The sequence below is a fragment of the Periplaneta americana genome, chromosome 17 (genome assembly GCF_040183065.1).
Source record: "Periplaneta americana isolate PAMFEO1 chromosome 17, P.americana_PAMFEO1_priV1, whole genome shotgun sequence".
In the NCBI taxonomy this organism is placed as follows: Eukaryota; Metazoa; Arthropoda; class Insecta; order Blattodea; family Blattidae; genus Periplaneta; species Periplaneta americana.
In genome coordinates this window covers 4,305,728-4,325,732 of record NC_091133.1, presented here as the reverse complement: position 1 = coordinate 4,325,732, position 20,005 = coordinate 4,305,728, and the positions used below count along the sequence as shown (strand labels likewise).

Genomic DNA, 20,005 nt, shown 5'->3' with positions numbered 1-20,005 from the left:
AACAATGAGTTTCACTGTGAGTGATCACACATATATTATTTTATCGGCAGTTACCCACTTTAGTCTAAAGCATATGGCAATCGAAAACTACAGTTACAAGCATAATGCTCTAAACTGAGCACTTTGACGTCATTAACCGGTGGTCGGAAATGATACTTCAGACGCCACGAGATCTTCAAAGTGTATGTGAGGGACGTTTCAGTATGCTGCTTTAATTTTCTTAACAAACAACAGCTTGGCGCATCCATGGTGGTAGTTGTTAGTTGTACGTGGTACAGTCATTAAGTTCTAATACTGAGCGCATAGTGGCGTTGTGGTGCACTATAGCGCATAGGTGGCGCCATGGTATGATACCTTGTCAGTTAGTCTCTCGACCCAAAAAGAGACAGTTGAGTGCATGCACTGTAAGCAGAACTACGGTCTTTGTTGTGACGGTGATTTGAATGCGCGCGTCGGAACTCGAGTATGTTGCAGTTTGAGCAACGGGCAAACGTCACGTTCTGTCAGAAATTAGGCGAAACAGCTATAACCGATCATAACTGGAGACGAAACATGGTGTTTCCTTTACGATCCGCAACTGAAGCGACAATCCACCACCTGGAAAACGCCATTATTTCCACGACAGAAAAATCCGCAACAAGACAAGTCAAAAGGCAAGGTGATGCTTTAACAGTTTTTTTTATTCAAATGGAATTGTTCACATAGAATTCATCCCACAAGGTGCAACTGTAGACAAGATCCTCTACAAAGAGATTCTTGGCCGTTTAAGCAATTCAATTCGTTGTAAGCGTCCTGAGCTTTGGCATAGGAAGAATTGGCTGTTGCTACACGACAACGCCCCTGCACATCGCTCCATCCTTGTCCAAGAGGAACTTGCAAGGCAACAGGTAGCTGTTTTGCCACACCCTCCGTACTCACCTGATCTCGCACCATGCAATTTTTTTTCTCTTTCCCCTCATGAAATCAATCCTACGAGGGCGTAATTTTTATGCGGCCGAAAAGGTCATGACTGCCACAAGAGAAGCCGTACGGCATCTTCCTGCCAACATCTTTCAGCGGTGCTTCCAGCAGCTACACCAACGTTGGCAGACGTGCATAGCGGCCAACGGCGACTATATTGAGGGAGGATGTCGATCTGTTTAAGTGTACGCCGTATCATGCGGCATCTTCTGAGACATCCAGATTCTTGTGGGTGCCTACCCTTCAGGCGTCAGTGTCAGAACTTAATGACTGTACCACGTATATGTATGCAAGAATGCGTGTATGAATGTACAGTATGTATGTCTGTAATGCTCAACCAGATTGATCAACATCATTTTGTTTCTGGCAGACCAGTACAAAGTCCTCATAGATGATTTAAAATTTACAAGTTTATGATACACATTAAATGTTCCCAATCCACAATAGACTTTTCCTCATTTGTTATTGCTTACAAAATTTCACGCGTTGTTGTAATGCATATATTGAGACAGGTGGTCGCCACTTTCAACAACTGCTCTGAGCCCTAATTTGTTGTTATGAGGTGTATGTTGTTTTGTAAATAAAACATTAAATATCTTGTTGTATGCAAGAGAATCCATTATCACCTCGGCAACAGATTCTTACCTGCCTGCCTCATTGTACAGCAGACACGAGGGATATTTAAGAGAGTGGAGCAAATGTCATGCATTGTTCTGGATGCGTCAAGGCTGGTGATCATCACTTTGAACACTTGCTATGAGAATGTAAATTGTTTATGTGTGTTAAACATTGAAGGATCTTGCAAAAATGTTCTTCAGACTTATTACTTGTTCCCGACCTTATAGCTCCTGAAATATGCATTTCCGTTCACTGGTTCCTGATGTCAAAATGCTCACTTTAGAGTCCTCTACCATCTGTATAATTTTAACCCTAAACATTGGAGATACTCTGTATATAAAATGACATGTTTCTGGAATAATTTTTTCAAGTGCTTTTGTAGAGATGACTGCAGAAAATTTTAAACCTTCAAATGAACGACCAGTTGCTAAATATCTTAACGTCACTGCTAATCCTTAACGCACATTGTTTGCATTTTTTATTATTGTATTTTTTCTCTGAACATAAGATTTGATCATTTCCAATAATTTTCCGAAACATTATTTATCCATTCCTATTTTTTTTGTTTTTTTTTTTTTTTGTTTGTTTGTTTGTTTTTTTTTTTTTTTTTCAAATCTTCACTGCTAGTATTTTGCAGACATTCCAGAAACTTCATGTGTAATTAATTTTCACTATTTAACAACCACTTTTTCCTCCACAGCCGTTTTCTATTATCTTTTGACGTTAAGAGCAGCAGGATTAGAAACAATGGAATCTTTATTCTGGTTGTTGTGATCGTATGCACTATTATCACAATGGAACACAACTAGAACTTTTCACATAGATATCTGAGTAGCTGAATGTCAAAGGCGGACATCTGACAATCAGATCGAAATTTAGATAGATGTGGATTCTTATACAATTTTTCATGCTCTTTTCAGTTATGGTGAAACCATACAGCCGCCAAATTACTCTTCAAGGAACGACCACTCATATAAATTGAGGGAAAGAAGACAGAGGACGTACACTGGAAAGTTTTCTTTTCTCAATCGTGCTATCAGGGACTGGAATGCTTTACCTGCCCAACAACCAAAAATGTATTTAAAAATAGGCTTAAGGACTTTACTAATAGACGGTAATTATACATAGTATTTAAAGGATGTAATTGATATTTTGTTATTGAAGTGTTGTATCAGTGAAGAATTATATGGTGTCAGTGAAGTGTGTTGTGTCAGTGAAGTTTGTTGTGAAAGTGAAACGTGTTCCTGTCAGTGAAGCTTTATAGTTTATAGTGGCAGTGCAAAGTATTTGAACAGTGAAATGTTTTTGAAGTGTTAGCGAAATCAGGGTAGAATCAGTGAAATGTGTCGTAGTTCCAGTGCAGTGAGTGAGTTCACAGCAAAATGAGTGTAGTGCTGAAAGGTACTTGTGCAGATATGACATATTATACTCGTGGGTTTTAGCTCGAACTTAGGTTTAAGATACAAATTACATTTACTTTAAATGTTATTTTAAGTGAGCATGCTTCATTTAATTTAGGATGTTCCCTGTTATTATTATTGTTATTATTATTATTATTATTATTATTAATTGTATTTTTATTAATTGTGTTTATTATTGTCATTATTGAGTGTAATTACTTACCACTGCCACCGGGTAGGGCCTATATACCCATTGCAGTGTGAATAAATACATACATATATATGCAAACTCTAGCAAACTCTAACACTACATTTACAAAATAAATTGTGTTAAAATATTACAAAGAACATTGTGAAACAAAAAAGTGCCTGTAGATCAAAACTATGGAGACAACAGATGTCCGTATTTCATATTAAACTACTCATCTGACTGCTAGACTGTGTGTGTGTGTGCGTGCGAGCGTGTGTGTGAGCCGATAGTCGAACTGCAGACCTGAAACTGTTCGATCTGACTGTCAGATCACAACTGTCAGTCGAACTGAATAATGTGTGGCCTGCTTCAGTTTTGATCTGCCGTGCTGAACTGACAGTCCCGGAACTGCAGGCAGATTGTAAATGTATGGGGCCCATAACTCTAATGTTGTCTAAGATATGGCGCTAATGCTTGTAATCACAGGTGGAAATGAAAATCTCACAGCTTTCCCACCTGCGGTAAACATATAAGATTAATTTATCTGAAAAATAAAAATGTACCCTGTGAAATCTACAAAATAGGTTTATAATAATATTATTATGTTTATGGTCGACCATGCCGAAATGTAGTAATTATACACCTGGTAGCAGACCTTTAATGCATGTCATTAAAGTACACCTACTCATTAAAGGTCAGGTCTTTCAGCCAATGACGACTCAGGTTACAACTGTTCAGCCAATGACAGGTCAGCTTTCTACCGTTATAAAACCGCAAGTATCGATTATTCTCGGATATGCAATCGAAAGAGAATTAGCGAAAAGTCACGGAGGCTGGAAATCCAATACTGTCGCAGAAGGTTATGTTCTGTTATTATAATAATTAGCGTTAATTGTAAATAATATTCAAATAAATTCAATTTGTCATCTCGTTTTTCAATGTCTAATTTAATTTCAATGTTATCTATGTAGGTTCTTATGGCCTAGCAATGTCAATGTGGACATCTGTTCCTCGGAAAAAATCAATGCTTTGTCGTCTGCTCACATCTCACAACATACGAGACATTGCTAAAAAATTAATAATATCAAGTTAGAAATATGGTCGAGCATAAAAAGGCGTATGAAACTCGCCTATAATGGTAATTAAGAAGCTCGTATGAAAATTATGAAAATCGCTTGCGCTCGCTTCATAAATATCCCTACTCACTTCTTAATTACCTTCATCATAGGCTCGTTGCATACTGTACTGTTATCCAACATATGTATAAATAGAGTATTCCTTCAACTTCACAGGATTCACCTGGGGAGGAATATGATTAACCTTTATATTGCCTATATAAAAACATGTTACTGTAGAGTATCGATTATCCCGCCTTCCGTGTTAGTTTTTTCTTTTATTAATTACAGCAGTGTAGTACGTAATAGTAATGTGCGTTACAAGAGCGGTATGTTGAAGTTTTCATGTTCGAGGAAAAGTTTGAAAAAGCGAAACGTAGTTGAGCTTTTTTAATTTCCGAGAATTGAAAGAAAACATACCGCTCGTGTATCGTACATTATTTTGTGCGAAGATCGTTTATTACATACCTGAAAGAGGAATTTCTGATTAGTTTACTTAATTTTTGCAAATATTTAAAAACAATAATTAACAGTGCAATTTAGGTGAAATGGCAGTGCTAAGTTTCCAATTTATAATTATTACTATATTGAACGTCTCTAAAAATAATACGTTAAAAGCCTAAAGCAGTAAAATCAATATGTCTCTTAAGCGGTAAGAAGAGGGAAATTTTATGTGTGTGTGGTTGGGAAAACTGAATGTGGAATTTTAGACGCACGATCTCGCACAAATACAGTACCGGTACTGAACAATAACAAAGTCTTTTTAAGTAAATTACATAAGGTACTGTACTGTATTATGAATAATAACCAGTGTATTATGTACATGTGAGTATAGCGTCTTTCTACATTACTGACACTACTGGGTTCGACTTTTGTCCCTTTAATTTTACAAGATCAAAAACCACATAGCGCTCTCATCCTCCACATTAACCGGATTTTTTCTTATCCGGATTGCCCTTGGCTCATATAGTCCAAGATGCACTGGTGACATTAAAAAAATTTTAACAACCAATTTTCTCATGGTCGCCTATTTTAAACATATAGGTATTTATGTAATTGCAAATATTACCTAGAATTAATTTAATAATAGGTTCGTCCGAACCGGCCGAATATCACCACTGCCAAGATGCATAACCACATTCCGATATTTTCAGCTGTGTATCTGTTGTAGTTCAATTCCGAGAAATGAATATATTTCTATCGTTTTTACGACGGCGGAAATTGATTGCAAAAATTCTCCAAAAGTGGTGAAACTCCATAAATTTCCCACATTGGAAGCCCTCATAATGCGGTACAATATTGCCAGAACTCGCATCGTTTCTGATGGGTGGCTATCCTATGCAAATGTGGAATAGAGTGTAGGCCTGCATTCATTCAGTTGTCATCCATGAACATAATTTTGTTGATCCAAGTGATCCACAAATTGGCACGAAAAATACGGAAAATCTGTGGATGCATGCAAAATGCAAGTTAAAACGTAAATTTGAAACATCACGACAATTTGTTTCATCTTACAGGAAGAATTCTCTGCGCGGAGACAATGCAGGCATGTTTAAAACATTTCTTATTACATTGCATGCAAACTACCCTTTGTAGAAACCAAGTAAATTTATAAGTACAAGCATTACTATCAATAAATTATCAATATACTAGCATTATAAATTAAACTTATTTTAATCTCCTTTATATATATAAAGAGGAAGATTCGATAATTTTTAAGTTCACAGCCATAAGAAAACCTCGGTTTATCGAGTTTTAAACGACGCGTGCTCATGTGCTGTAGAAAACTATGAGAAAGATGCGAGATTGTCTGTGTAGAGGAAAGGCACTCCATTCCTCCTCTACTGCAGTTAACACACATAGACAACAGCGCACTAGCGGCCAGAGAAAGAAGCAGAGTTTTAAAGCAAGTAAATGAACGGAGAGGGAGGAGATCCTCCTCTGAATCAGCGCATGGGCGGGAACCGACTGGTCGTGAACCGACTGGTCGTGCAGCAAGCTCGCTACCGCTGCCATCTAACGATGCTGCATTCAACCAGACTGTAACACATCTAGGAGGAGACACAACAAAAACAGTTTTAACGCAACGCTATGAAAGACACCACGTAAACTTTTTTAAATTATAAATCAAAAATATTATTCATTGCACTTTATATAGGCTACTATTCATGGTTTGAAACTTTCGTGGATATTTTAAAGTTAAAGTCGGGTTTATGTAAAACAAAGAGGAAGTAGTTCTACGTAGTTGGCCCCTGAAATTCACTTCTATTCATTATTTACTAGACAAGGCAACAGCCAAGTTGTCAGTTTTGTACAAATATATTTTAAACTGAAAGTAGGTACTCCAAACTACATAATTTTTATCATAAAAAATTAATCGGCCACCGGGAGCTTTGAACAATAATGATAGTATGACTTTTCAAAAACTGACATTCTTCAAAAGCATGTGATACTGAACTTGTAAAATGTACATGTGGCAACACAGACCACGTGGGTGGGTGCAGTGTTCTCGCTTTCCTCAGATTATTTCCCATTCCCATATCTATTTCCGTAAAACGGTTCCGGTTACGAGTTAGTAGCTAGTTTCTTCCAACACGTGTGATGCTGTAATGTGCTCGAAAAATGCTACGAGGTTGTGAATTTCATTGTAGTTGTTAATTTGCGCAATTATTAAAAAATGAATGGAAGTGAAAACATAATATATTTTGGACAATTTAAGAAACTCAGTTTACAAGAACAGATTATTGCTATACAGAAGGGAAGGCCAACCCCAACACTACCTGGTCTTACATGTATGCATGTAGGCTAATTTGTAGCACGTTTCATTCAAGAAGGTGGCATTTCGTGCTGTTAACTTCTTTCCTCCTCTTAAGAAATATGCAGGAGCCGCCACTGAAGTTCCGACGAAGTTGAGGAAGAGTTAGATGTTAATAGTGTGGGGAAAAATATCCGGGATAATATCAATATTGCAGCTGAACAGAGCATAAGTTACTATGAAACTAAGAAAAATAAACCGTGGTTTGATGAAGATTGTTGCATGGTAGTAGAAAGAAGGAAAGAGGCAAAACTGAAATTCTTGCAGGATCCAGTTGAGGCGAATGGAGATAATTATTTCAATAAAAGACGGGAAGCAAATCGTATGCTTAGGAATAAAAAGAGAGATTATTTGAAGGAAAAACTGAATGAGATAGAAACAAATAGTAAAAATAAATACATTAGGGATTTATATAGGGGCACAAAGGAATTCAAGAATGGATATCAGGCAAGGGTAAACGTGATCAAGGATGAGAATGGTGACTTGCTTGCAGACTCTCATTCAATCCTGAACAGATGGAAAAACTATTTTGGGCAACTACTAAATGTACATAGGCCAAATAGAAATGATCGGGACGAAATTCAAATGCAAACTGCTGAGCCATTTATACCCGAACCTACACTTGCTGAACTCGAAATTGCGATAGAAAATCTGAAAAATTTTAAGTCTCCAGGCATCGATCAAATTCCAGCACAATTAATACAAGAGGGTAGAAGCGCATTATCTAACGAAATTTATAAGCTTGTACTTGCTATTTGGGAAAAGGAAATTGTACCAGAACATTGGAACGAGTCCATATTCGTACCTATCTTTAAGAAGGGGGACAAGACTAACTATAGTAACTTTCGAGGAAAATCACTTTTGTTGACGTCGTACCGGTACAAAATGTTGTCCAGTATTCTTTTGAGAAGATTAACTCCATATGTAGATGAAATTATTGGGGATCATCAGTGGGGTTTTATGCGTAATAGATCAACTATTGATCAGATATTTTTTATCCGACTGATAATGGAGAAAAAATGGGAGTATAAGGGTACAGTGCATCAGTTATTCATAGATTTAAAACAAGGCATATGACTCCGTTAAGAGAGAAGTTTTATATGATATTCTTATTGAATTTTTTATTCCCAAGAAACTAGTTCGATTAATTGAAATGTGTCTCAGTGAAACGTACAGCAGAGTCCCTATAGGCCAGTTTCTGTCAGATGCGTTTCCAATTCACCGTGGGCTAAAGCAAGGAGATGCACTGTCACCTTTACTTTAACTTTGCTCTAGAGTATGGCATTAGGAAAGTCCAGGATAACAGAGAAGGTTTGGAATTGAATGGGTGACATCAGCTTCTTGTCTATGCGGATGACGTGAATATGTTAGGAGGAAATCCACAAACGATTAGGAAAAACACGGGAATTTTACTGGAAGCAAGTAAAGAGATAGGTTTGGAAGTAAATCCCGAAAAGATAAAGTATATGATTAATCTCGTGACTAGAATATTGTACGAAATGGAAATATAAAAGTTGGAAACTTATCCTTTGAAGAGGTGGAAAAATTAAAATATCTGGGAGCAACAGTAACAAATATAAATGATACTCGGGAGGAAATTAAACACAGAATAAATATGGAAAATATGTGTTATTATTCGGTTGAGAAGCTTTTATCATCCAGTCTGCTGTCAAAAAATCTGAAAGTTAGAATTAATAAAACTGTTATATTACAGATTGTTCTTTATGGTTGTGAAACTTGGACTCTCACTTTGAGAGAGGAACATAGGTTAAGGGTGTTTGAGAATAAGGTGCTTCAGAAAATGTTTGAGGCTAAGAGGGATGAAGTTACAGGAGAATGGAGAAAGTTGCACAACACAGAACTGCAAGCATTGTATTCTTCATCTGACATAATTAGGAACATTAAATCCAGGCGTTTGAGATGGGCAGGGCATGTAGCACGTATGGGCAAATCCTGAAATGCATACAGAGTGTTAGTTTGGAGGCCGGAGGGAAAATGACCTTTGGTGAGACCGAGACGTAGATGGGAAGATAATATTAAAATGGAGTTAATGGAGGTGGGATATGATAATAGAGACTGGATTAATCTTTCTCAGGATAGGGACCTATGGCGGGCTTATGTGAGGGCGGCAATGAACCTCCGTGTTCCTTAAAAGCCAGTAAGTACATACCAACAAGCACAGAATGTATATTGTGCTCGTTGGTACATACTTTGTGTATGCACTGCCTGCTTGATAGTGTCAATGCTCTTTAGATATAAGTGAATACGCGATCTGGTCTCTGCATCTTATTTAATTTGGGATATACACTGAAAAACGATACTTCTTCAAAGTGTATAATTATATTGTAAGTAAACATGGGCATTAATCTTGAATATATTATAATTCTAGATCGATTACGGTATATGTATTACAACTTCAGTATAAGAGGTTTCTGATTACAGCGGCACATACTTTCCGTGAAAATATCAATATTCATATGGATGTTAACATAGTACTCCGTATTCGCCGTAAAAATCACAGTTTGTAACACCGAGTAAAGGCGTTTTCTCAACTGCATACGATCTGCAAGTAGATGCCAGTTTCTTAATTCTTACAGTTACGATGGATGTCATCAAGACAGAACTCGAGGTCGACCCACTGGCTCTGGACACAAGTGACGACACAGATAAGGATGAGAAGAAACCTATATTAGAGGTACTGTATATTAAAAGCCATTACTGTCTGTTTTGTATATGCGACATTTATATAAATATAAATTCACCTTACGACAAATTATATTCAATGGACTTCATGAAACAAAAAGTCTTGCAGATCCTCTTCTTCTTTGTAACGTGTTTGAAAGAACACATCACAGACATGACAAAATTACAAAACACCTCCACATATGCAGAACACACCACAAATGCTAACCACACCTACAGAGACATCAACACAGACATGGAAATACTACACATCCAACCAAAAAGCCAGAAACTAAACACACTAGAACAGTATGATATATACAGACACACAAAAACACACCTCAATGAAATTCTCAACACACAACTCAATTTCAGAACACACACACTCTTTGACTCCACATTACACCACACAAACACACGCTCACAGGAAACAAAACAAGAGGCGCCAAGACCAACAACGACCAGTTCTGAGGATGACCCATAACAGGTCGCAACATGTAAACCAGGTACGATAGAATTTAACATAAGAAAGTCATATAATACATATTCCGAAGTGATACAGTGTTAAAAGTTGTGTAATCAAGATGTATAATAGTCATTATTTACTATTAATTTCATGCTTTTTTACGGTCTAAATATTAATGTAATAACTATGTAAGCCAGGTGTATTCAGTTAGAATTAGAGTCTCGATGGGCGGAAAAGTAGGTCTACTGGCCTTAGTTCTGCCAGATTAAATAAATAAATAAATTATTATTATTATTATTATTATTATTATTATTATTATTATTATTATTATTATTATTTATGTGATGATGTGTTTCTGTTTTCCGAGAACTTCATTGAAGCCACTCGCGTGGCTCAGTTGGCTAAGACGCTTGCCTGCCGATCCGGAGTTCCGCTCGGGTGCGGGTTCGATTCACGCTTGGATTTTTCCGAGGTTTTTCCGAACCATAATGTGAATGTTACATAATATGTGTCGAGTCCTGTGCCTGATGTTGCCATATACCATCTCTATATCACCAATCGCATCGACGCTAAATAATCTAGTAGTTGTTGCACCGTCATTAAATAAGCAAGTAAAAACACGTAATTTATAAAAATGCACTTGAAAAATGTTTTTTCACAGATAATATACATCTTCATATGACTCCTGACCCTTTTCGTCATAATGTAAAACACGTGCTGTGGGTTGTGAGGCATATCAACAAATAGAGTGCAGCTGATAACAATTGAAGTCGTCCTCTAACACCCTGTAATAAATTGTTCATTTAAGATATCTGTTTGCACTGTAGGAATGGAATCTTGGGGATCAGCATGTGACTGGTATAAAGGAGGAATATGAGGACCAGACCCAAGATCTCGCATCTGAGATAAAATTTGAGGAAGATCCGGTGCCAATTTCGTTCCCTGTAGTGAAACATGAACCTGAGGTGAGTGCAGCAGAAGGAATGCACTGTGTGTTCTACATCCAGTGTTTATATTGTATTTTCATTGTAACGGACTTTACCTCTTTACAATAGTACTTGTAGTGCCTTTTGCTCTTTGCTTACAAGTGATGTCAAGTTGCACAGAACTAGTGTTGCAATTTTATCACAGATTATGTTTTAAATACCGAAAGGAAATTGGTTGTTACCCTTACTCTTAATTGTTGCTCAGCAACACATTCCCACAGCGTGTTTGAAAAAATGTTCGTAAGGATATGACTTCTTTTCGTCTTCTCTGTATCTTTGTCTAAAATTCTTAATACTTCTTACCGCTTCCAAATGATTGATTTTGCTTTAGATTTATCTGCACACATTATCGCCTGGCTTCATCTGTTTATCACCTCTTGTTTTTAAATATTTACGTATTTGCAATTTATCCTCTGTAAAACATTATATTATCTCTAGAGAAAAGATATTTCGTAACTTTACCATAAAATATGCAGCTGATTTTGAGTGGATTCCAGAATAGGTTCTAAATTCTGCAATATCTACATACAAAATGTTTATACAGCCAGTGCTGACATATTGCGGAGAAATTTTAATTACTTCACCTTTCATAAACGACATAGAATATGTTCAAAACCAAGCTCTCAGATTCATTACTGGTGGAATCAAAACAACTCCAATAGATTCTATGAGACTTCTCACTAATATTAACAGCATCAAAATGACAATAGAAGAAAAAGCACTGATTCAATATGAAAAACTTGTCAGATTACCAGGAAACAATTGGCATTCATACAGTCCTCTCTATAGATTGAAAACTCAAAAAAGTTTCATATCCATTGTTCAAGAATTAAAACAGAAAATCAATATCCCGAATTTAAAAGAAAACTTACAAATTAAACCAAATCCTTTAACTCTATTAAATATAGAATATAATCTAAATTTAACACAAGAAATACTGAAATCAGAAGTAAACACTGAAATACTGAAACGATTGTCTTTAGAGACAATTAATATTAGGTACCCTCCACAAAACTGGCTTCATTTATACACCGACGGATCCTTGATCTCCAGAGAACAAGGTGCCGGTGCAGGTGTTACGTGCTGTCTCTTCTCATTTTATAGATCTCTTGGATATGGAACAACAAGTTTTGATGGTGAAATCCTTGCAATAAGTGAAAGTCTCAGGAATCTTCTATGCCACATCAATAAATTTAAAAATGCAGTTATATTGTCAGACCCCAAAGCAGCTATTCTATCAATAATCTCTAAACACACACCTTCTTCTCAAACAGCAGAAATAACTAAAATGCTCTCTCAATTAATATCACTCAATTAAAGAATTGTATACCAATGGATACCATCCCATTGTAGAATCCTGGGAAACGAGAATGCGGATGCTTTAGCAAAGAAGGGCAGCACTGCTACTTTACAGACCTGTTACTAAATCTCTGTGAAAAGATTTATTAAATCTACATACTTAGACTTCAAGAAACAAAATTTGATAACACAATCCCATGGGAAAAAATGGAACTCTCTGCATCACAATCCACAGTTAATTCCCGATTTATCACGAAAATCGTCTGTAGCTGCATTTAGAGTGGCAACAGGCCATGGTTGTTTGGCCAAACACCTGCATAGAATTGGAATATATCAGTCCCATAACTGCCCATTGTGCAACTCAAACCAAGAAATGGATTCGGAACACCTAAAAATCTGTGCTTCACCGGCTGATCATGATAATATTTTTGAAAAATATTGGACTGCAAGAGGTCAAATGACTTTATTGTCAAACACCTGGCATTAGAAAAGAACAGCAACAACTACAACAAATTCTGCAATATGTTCTGATACACAGAATGCATGGAACTGTTTGCTCTTATTCTGTCAATGAATTGCATTTAGTTTTAATACAGGTAGAAGACAAACGTAAAATTGGAAACATCAATTTACCAATTTTGAAATAACTAGAAACAAAGATAATGAATTAGAATTTTCTTGTACTTCTTATGAGTATACACCAAATTATCAATGAATTAGAATTTTGTTGTACTTCTTATGAGCAGGGAAAGGATTTATATGTAAATACATATTTACTTATAAAGCTAATATAATTTATATTTTGCATTATCTTTATGTTTCACAATGTGTAGGGTTGAAAAATCCTACTTTTATTTTCCATATTTTTCCATATTTTAGAGTTTAGTACATATTTTCGTTAATTTCCATATATTTTCCATATTTCATATAAAACAGTCCATATTATATTAGGTTTAACAATAAAACAAAACAAAATTCCATTAACTTTTAAAAATACATTTCAACAATAGAGATTTAAACACATGTTCAGTAATCCCTTTAACATCAGAGTTATTTGAAAATTAGCAGTCCTATCAACAATGGGAAAGTAAGTTACAAAACTGTATTAATTTAATTTAAAATTTTTAACAGACTTCAGTTGTGCAGCTCAACAGTTAAATGCCAGTCAGAGTACACATAGGTTCAGTTTTGTAAATCATACTGTAAAGACGGTAAATATGCCAAAAGTACGTCATTCAGTCAATTTAAAATCAAAACTAACAAGTTACATTTCAGAATTTAAAGAAGATGGTTTATCAACTGACAATAAAATATTATTTTGTAATTTGTGTCAGTGTGCAGTATCATCTACACAAAAGTTCCTGGTGCAACAACACATTACAACTAGTAAACATCAGGCCAACAAACAACTAAATTCCAAGCAGAGACAATTGTTTTTAACACAACCAACAACATCGAATGTAAGATCTGAGTTTAACATCGACCTGTGCCGTTCTCTCATCTCTGCTGATATTCCTCTCTACAAACTAAAGAATAAGGTCTTCAGGGAATTCCTTGAAAAATATACTCAACATACAATCCCGGATGAGTCAACACTTAGGAAGACGTATGCTCCATCCATCTACGATGAGACAATACAGAAGATAAGAGATGAAATTAAAGATAGTTCAATTTGGGTTTCCATTGATGAGACTCCCGACAAAGAAGGTAGACTTGTTGGTAATGTAGTTATCGGTTTGTTAAGTGAACAATATTCTGAACGAATTCTTTTACATTGTGATGTTCTAGAAAAGTGCAATAACAAAACTATAGTTAAACTGTTCAACGAAGCTATGGGTATCCTGTGGCCAAAGGGTATTATGTACGATAATGTGTTATTCTTTATTAGCGATGCTGCCCCTTATATGGTCAGAGCTGGACAAGCATTATCTGTTGTATATCCTAAATTGACTCATTTTACTTGTGTGGCGCATGCATTTCATCGTGTGGCAGAAGTGGTCAGAGACAATTTCCCTAAAGTAGATTTGTTGATTTCATCAGTGAAAAAAGTATTTCTCAAAGCTCCCAGTAGAGTTAACGTGTTGAAAGAAATGTACCCTGAAATTCCATTGCCACCAAAGCCAATTTTAACTAGATGGGGTACATGGCTAGAAGCAGTTGAATATTATGCCGAACATATAGACTCTATTAACAATGTTCTCCTTGCATTGGACTCTGAAGATGCAGTCTCAATTGATACTGCGAAAACAGTTACCTGTGACATAAGTGTGAAGAATGACTTAGCTCACATTCAGCATACATTTTCATGCATCATAAAAACGCTCAAAAGTCTCCAAAATAGGCACCTTTCACTATCTGAAAGTTTTGAAATTATAAATAGTACTGTGGAACAACTGAATCGTGGTAGAGGTAAAGTTGCAGATGCAGTAAGAGCTAAGGTGGACACTGTACTTTCAAAAAACCCTGGATATGAAGAACTACAAAAGGTTGTTGCTGTGATGAGTGGTGAATCAACAGTGAAGATTAACTTGGACTTATCCCCAGCAGACATTGTGAAATTGAATTATGTACCAGTTACTTCTTGTGACGTCGAACGCTCTTTTAGTCAGTATAAATCTATCCTCAGAGACAATAGAAGAAGATTCACTTTTCAGCACTTGAAAGAAATGTTTGTAACCTATTGTTATGGTAACAGACAATAAAAATTGTGTTTTGTTGAAACTACATTGGAAGATAAGGTACGTCCATTATATTTTTTTGTTTAGTTTGATTAAAATGTACCAATATTTAACGTACATAGTCATTTTTTTATAATTTTAAGTCCATATTTAATTCCATATTTTGGTAAAAATCCATATTTAATTCCATATTTTGGTAAAAAAAACTACATATATATTTACATATTTCATATATTTTTAGTCCATATAAATCCGTTCCCTGCTTATGAGTATACACCAAATTATCAAGTAGAGTGAATGGTTGAACAACTTTTCTGAAATATGCCTCGTAATGTAAAAATTTGAAGTCATACAATGACATAGTTTAGTCAAGGTTACAAACAAGGGGAATTATACGAATTTTTGTCCAAAGATGTGGTGTTATAATTACGATGTCTGACTATAAAATTGATGCACTGATGTCCGTATACTGGTGGGGACGAGTTTCCTTTTTGAAGTTTTTTCTGGGGTTATTTCAGCAAATGCTGGGTAACTTTTGGCGCTGGACACTGAAATCATTGTGCTGGCATTATCGCCTTCACTTCTCTATGACATTAGATAGACATTGCAATTGGTAAAGCGTCGTAAGTTAAACAATTTAAAAAATCCACCAAATTCGTCACTTGAAATTGAATTATTCGTCCATAAATAATTTCTGCTATTATACAGTAGTGAAATAGTTATTCTACAGCAATCATTTTCCTCCAGTTTGCCACGGCATACTTGAAAGATCCGCTGGTGTGCGGAAGAATACCGAATATGGCTTAACTCAGCCTTCAGTAAACACAGTCTGGGTGAGCGAGCAGCAGGGGAGAGAATGACTGACGTGCATCTAGGGTAGCCAGATCAATGAAATTAGAATATCGTGCCAATTTATAAAATATCGTATTTTACGTGGCTTTATGAAAGAAAATGTTTCGTGCATTAATTGCATTGGAAGCACATGTAATTATACTGTATACTTTCAAATTTCCTAAATAACAAGTTAATTATCACGCTGATATTGCATTGTAATAATTTTCTGCCATTCAATTTTGCGTTTGTATCAGAGAGATTAAATAAAAATACAAAAGTTGTGTTATTTGCATTTGTGAGTAATATGTATTTTTTTTCTTTTCTGAACATCTTTTGCACCATGTGCCTTTCCATCATTCATCATATTATCATTTCCCGGTATGTTATAATGTTATGTTTTATTTAACGATGCTTGCAACTGCAGAGGTTATATCAGCGTCACCAGATGTGCCGCAATTTTGTCCCGCAGGAGTTCTTTTACATGCCAGTAAATCTACTCCCAGTATGTAGACTCATAAATAATTCATATAAAATTGAAAATATATTTAGTATATTAATACATGTATATATACCTCATTTATTTCTATTTTATATTATACTCATTGTCCACAGATTTGGAGTAACGGTTAGCGCATCTGGCCGAGAATGCAAGTGGTCCAGGTTCGATTCCCGGTGAGGGGAGATTACCTGATTTAGGTTTTTCCGGGGTTTGCCCTCAACCCAATATGAGCAAATGCTGGGTAACTTTCGGTGATTAGCCCCAGATTAATTTCATCAGCATTATCACCTTCATCTCATTCAGACGCTAAATAATCTAAGATGTTGATAAAGCGTCCAAAATTAACCATTTAAAAAAAAGTATACTCATTTCCTCGTAAAATCCTCTTAACAACAGATTATATGAGTGTGCCACAGCATTTTAAATTACTGGTACACCTTTAATGTGCCACATGTTGAAAAAGGTTAAAAAGAGCTGTTCTACAAGAAAAAGATGTGCCCCATGAAATATATGCCCCAAGAATTGTCTTTTATTAGGTAAGATTCTACTACGCCTAAGGCTGAAATGCAGTTGTGTGGCAACTAAAATCGATGCGCGTTTATTCACGTAAATTGAGCTATCTTTTTGTTGTATTTGTAGGAAGAGCAGAGTGACTTCAATGAGGAGCCAGGGGTGGAAGTGACGGCAGAGGGCATGGAGGTTGTTGCTGAAAGGTGAGTGTTGTGTACTAGTCTTCACATAGGGAGTTCATTGTGTTTGAAGTGACTGTTTTCTTGACTATCCAGAAGCGGCTTCAGAAGAACTGTCTAATTGAAGTATCCAGTAATAATCAGTTATCACATCCACACTCCATTCTTTTGATAACTGCTTTTCACAAGTTCTGTTCAAACCTTTCTTCATGTTCTTCAATACAAGTGCCTAGATTCTCAAGAAAATATTCTAGATGGACATGCCTACACTTACATTGCATCCTAGGGTCTTGAAATCTTTAACATAATTTCAACAGTTTGTTTATAATTGAAGTTTTTGTAATTTCCTAGGAAGTAATGAACTACTATTTTGAGTCCGTTCCAAGAGTTTTTCTACGAACTGCTCACCTGGTTTAGGAAGTCATTGTATAACATTAATTTCCCTATTTTATTTATTTATTCATTTATTTGTTTGTTTGTTCGTCCATCCGTTAGTTCATGCATTCTAATGTAGTTAAGAACATCAGTCTTTCACATCACTGGAATTACAACTACAATAATATATACAATGGCTCTAAACAATGTTCCACCAGGTTCTGATTTCTTTGTGTTTGGCCACTGTTTCCCCTTCCACTGCATAGACCTAGCCCTACTGTCCCACTCACACAAGAAACTTTTTGGTGACGTTGTTACTGCAGAGTTCTTAGCAATGAAACTATTATCTATCTTATTCTGGAATATTTCTCACAGATAGAGAGTATACAGTAGTGGTGTGATGAAATCATGATGCAGACTTATGATTTTGAAGTTACGGGATAGCCATGTGCTTCTCTGTAAAAGACTGCATATAACTGTACGACTACTCAACTCTCAGGGACCGACGTAGAAAGCGTTCCTGTAAGTGAGGTATTGTAGGTGTAGTGAAATCACTGTCATATAAATGAGACAATTTACATGATTAGTACCTGCGATGCGTCATGCACAATAATAATCAGCAATAAAAAACGTATAAGAAATTTAGAAAAATTCTACAAAAGACAAACAAGACATAAACATTATTTAAAATTGGAAATATTTGTGATATATAATTATGATTTTATGACTATTTCCTTATAAATTAACACTACTTGTCGTTAAATAATACAGCATTTTCTTCTAGGCGAAAACAGTATCAATTGTACTTGAATTATATTGTCATGAAACATTGGAAGAAAGAACCATATGGAAGTTCGTAGGAAAAATATGCACAAACTGAACAACATAGAAAGATACTTATTTCCTAAGCTCTTATTTCATTAATTCTTCGTTGCAATTGCAATGTCTACTTACAAAGTTGAAACACATTTTCATATACCGTAAAGTGGGGTGACTGAATGCCGAGGTGACTTTGAACAGTAATTTAGCGCCTTTCTAAATTAAATGCAGTACCCAATTGCGAAAGAACTGAACTAGTTTATTGACAACTTAAACAGTTTTATCGCAATTGGGTACAGCATTTAATTTACAAAGGTGCTAAATTACTGTTCAAAGTCACCTCAGCGTTCAAAGTCACCCCTCTTTACAGTATCACAAGAGTTCATTCTTCTCACTTGAAGGACCTGCCGGTGGCTCTTCTTGTTTTTAGATATAACATTCTCTATATCAGTAATATTATGTTAGCAGGTACAGTTTGAAATGCTGAACATAAATTGTCTGTCGTCGACACGTTAGATTACTTTTGTTAATTTTCGTGGAAGGGAAAAACTGGTTACACCTACTGTCGAACATTGATGATATTCCTATAACAAATTGTTATATTATTATTTAAAATAAAAAGTAAAAACTGAAGTAATTGAGGATATTGTAATGCTGCCTTCAATGATCTTTACTATTTAGCATAAGGTCGAGTGATGCACTGTATTAAACTTGTACTTCCCTATGACGTCTGGCATAAGACTGCAGGTATGAGAGGGATATCAGGGGAGGTAAAGTTTGAACGCGTGGTGTGATGGAATGAAATTGAAGAACAGCACGTGAGAGAATGGGATGACAACCTTGGTTTATAAGACAGGGCTGGACATCACTGTAAATGACTCTGATGTAGTTCTTCCTAAAGACTGCACACTTGAAAGAAGGGTGAGAAAATAATTCCAATTTTGTTCAAGTGTTTGTAGCTGGCACTCTTGATAATAGTTCTATACCTCATACAAAAATGAATTTAATTATTATTAAATACTTAGACTTTCCTGTTTATATATTTGTTTTTGTGTGTTTATATCTGACTACAGGTGTTGGGCAATAATATTTTACAAAACAAGCATAGCAAAGTTCATTTACAAACGCCAGTTAACATTTCAAATAAATTAATCAAAACTACAATAAAGAATAGTTTTACGCTAATAAAAAGCCAATTCACAAATCATGGTGTGAAGAGCGCACCTCTGATGCCTACTCCACACACGCTTCTTAAGGTTGACTACATTGTAGACCAGGGATGAGACGATATTAGCTCCCAATCATGGTAGAAGAGCTCGACCTTGATCACGAGCACATAGCGCATCCACTAGATAGCGTCATAACTTAGACATCAGGGATGTACATGCACATGCAGCGAATAAAGGCAGCAATTATTACAATAACTTGCGTTACTAATTTTCTGGCTATGTAATAGGGCTAATTATTCAATTATTTAATATAAAAGTACATATATAAACAAATCGCAAAGGAAAGGGATTTTAAGAACAAAAAGAGAAATAGGAAAAGTTAATTGTTTGTAAACCATTTTCTTGTTAAAA

General features: G+C 35.7%; 1 protein-coding gene across 1 annotated transcript in view; it reads left to right on the top strand.

Moving 5' to 3' along the window:
* LOC138693378 (zinc finger protein 721-like) overlaps positions 1-20,005 on the top strand; it is a 92,126-nt gene that overhangs the window by 49,374 nt on the left and 22,747 nt on the right. The window contains exons 7-9 of the mRNA XM_069817300.1: positions 9,696-9,793; positions 11,074-11,211; positions 17,182-17,255. Coding sequence (XP_069673401.1) covers positions 9,696-9,793; positions 11,074-11,211; positions 17,182-17,255 — 310 coding nt within the window. The remainder of the gene's footprint in view (positions 1-9,695; positions 9,794-11,073; positions 11,212-17,181; positions 17,256-20,005) is intronic.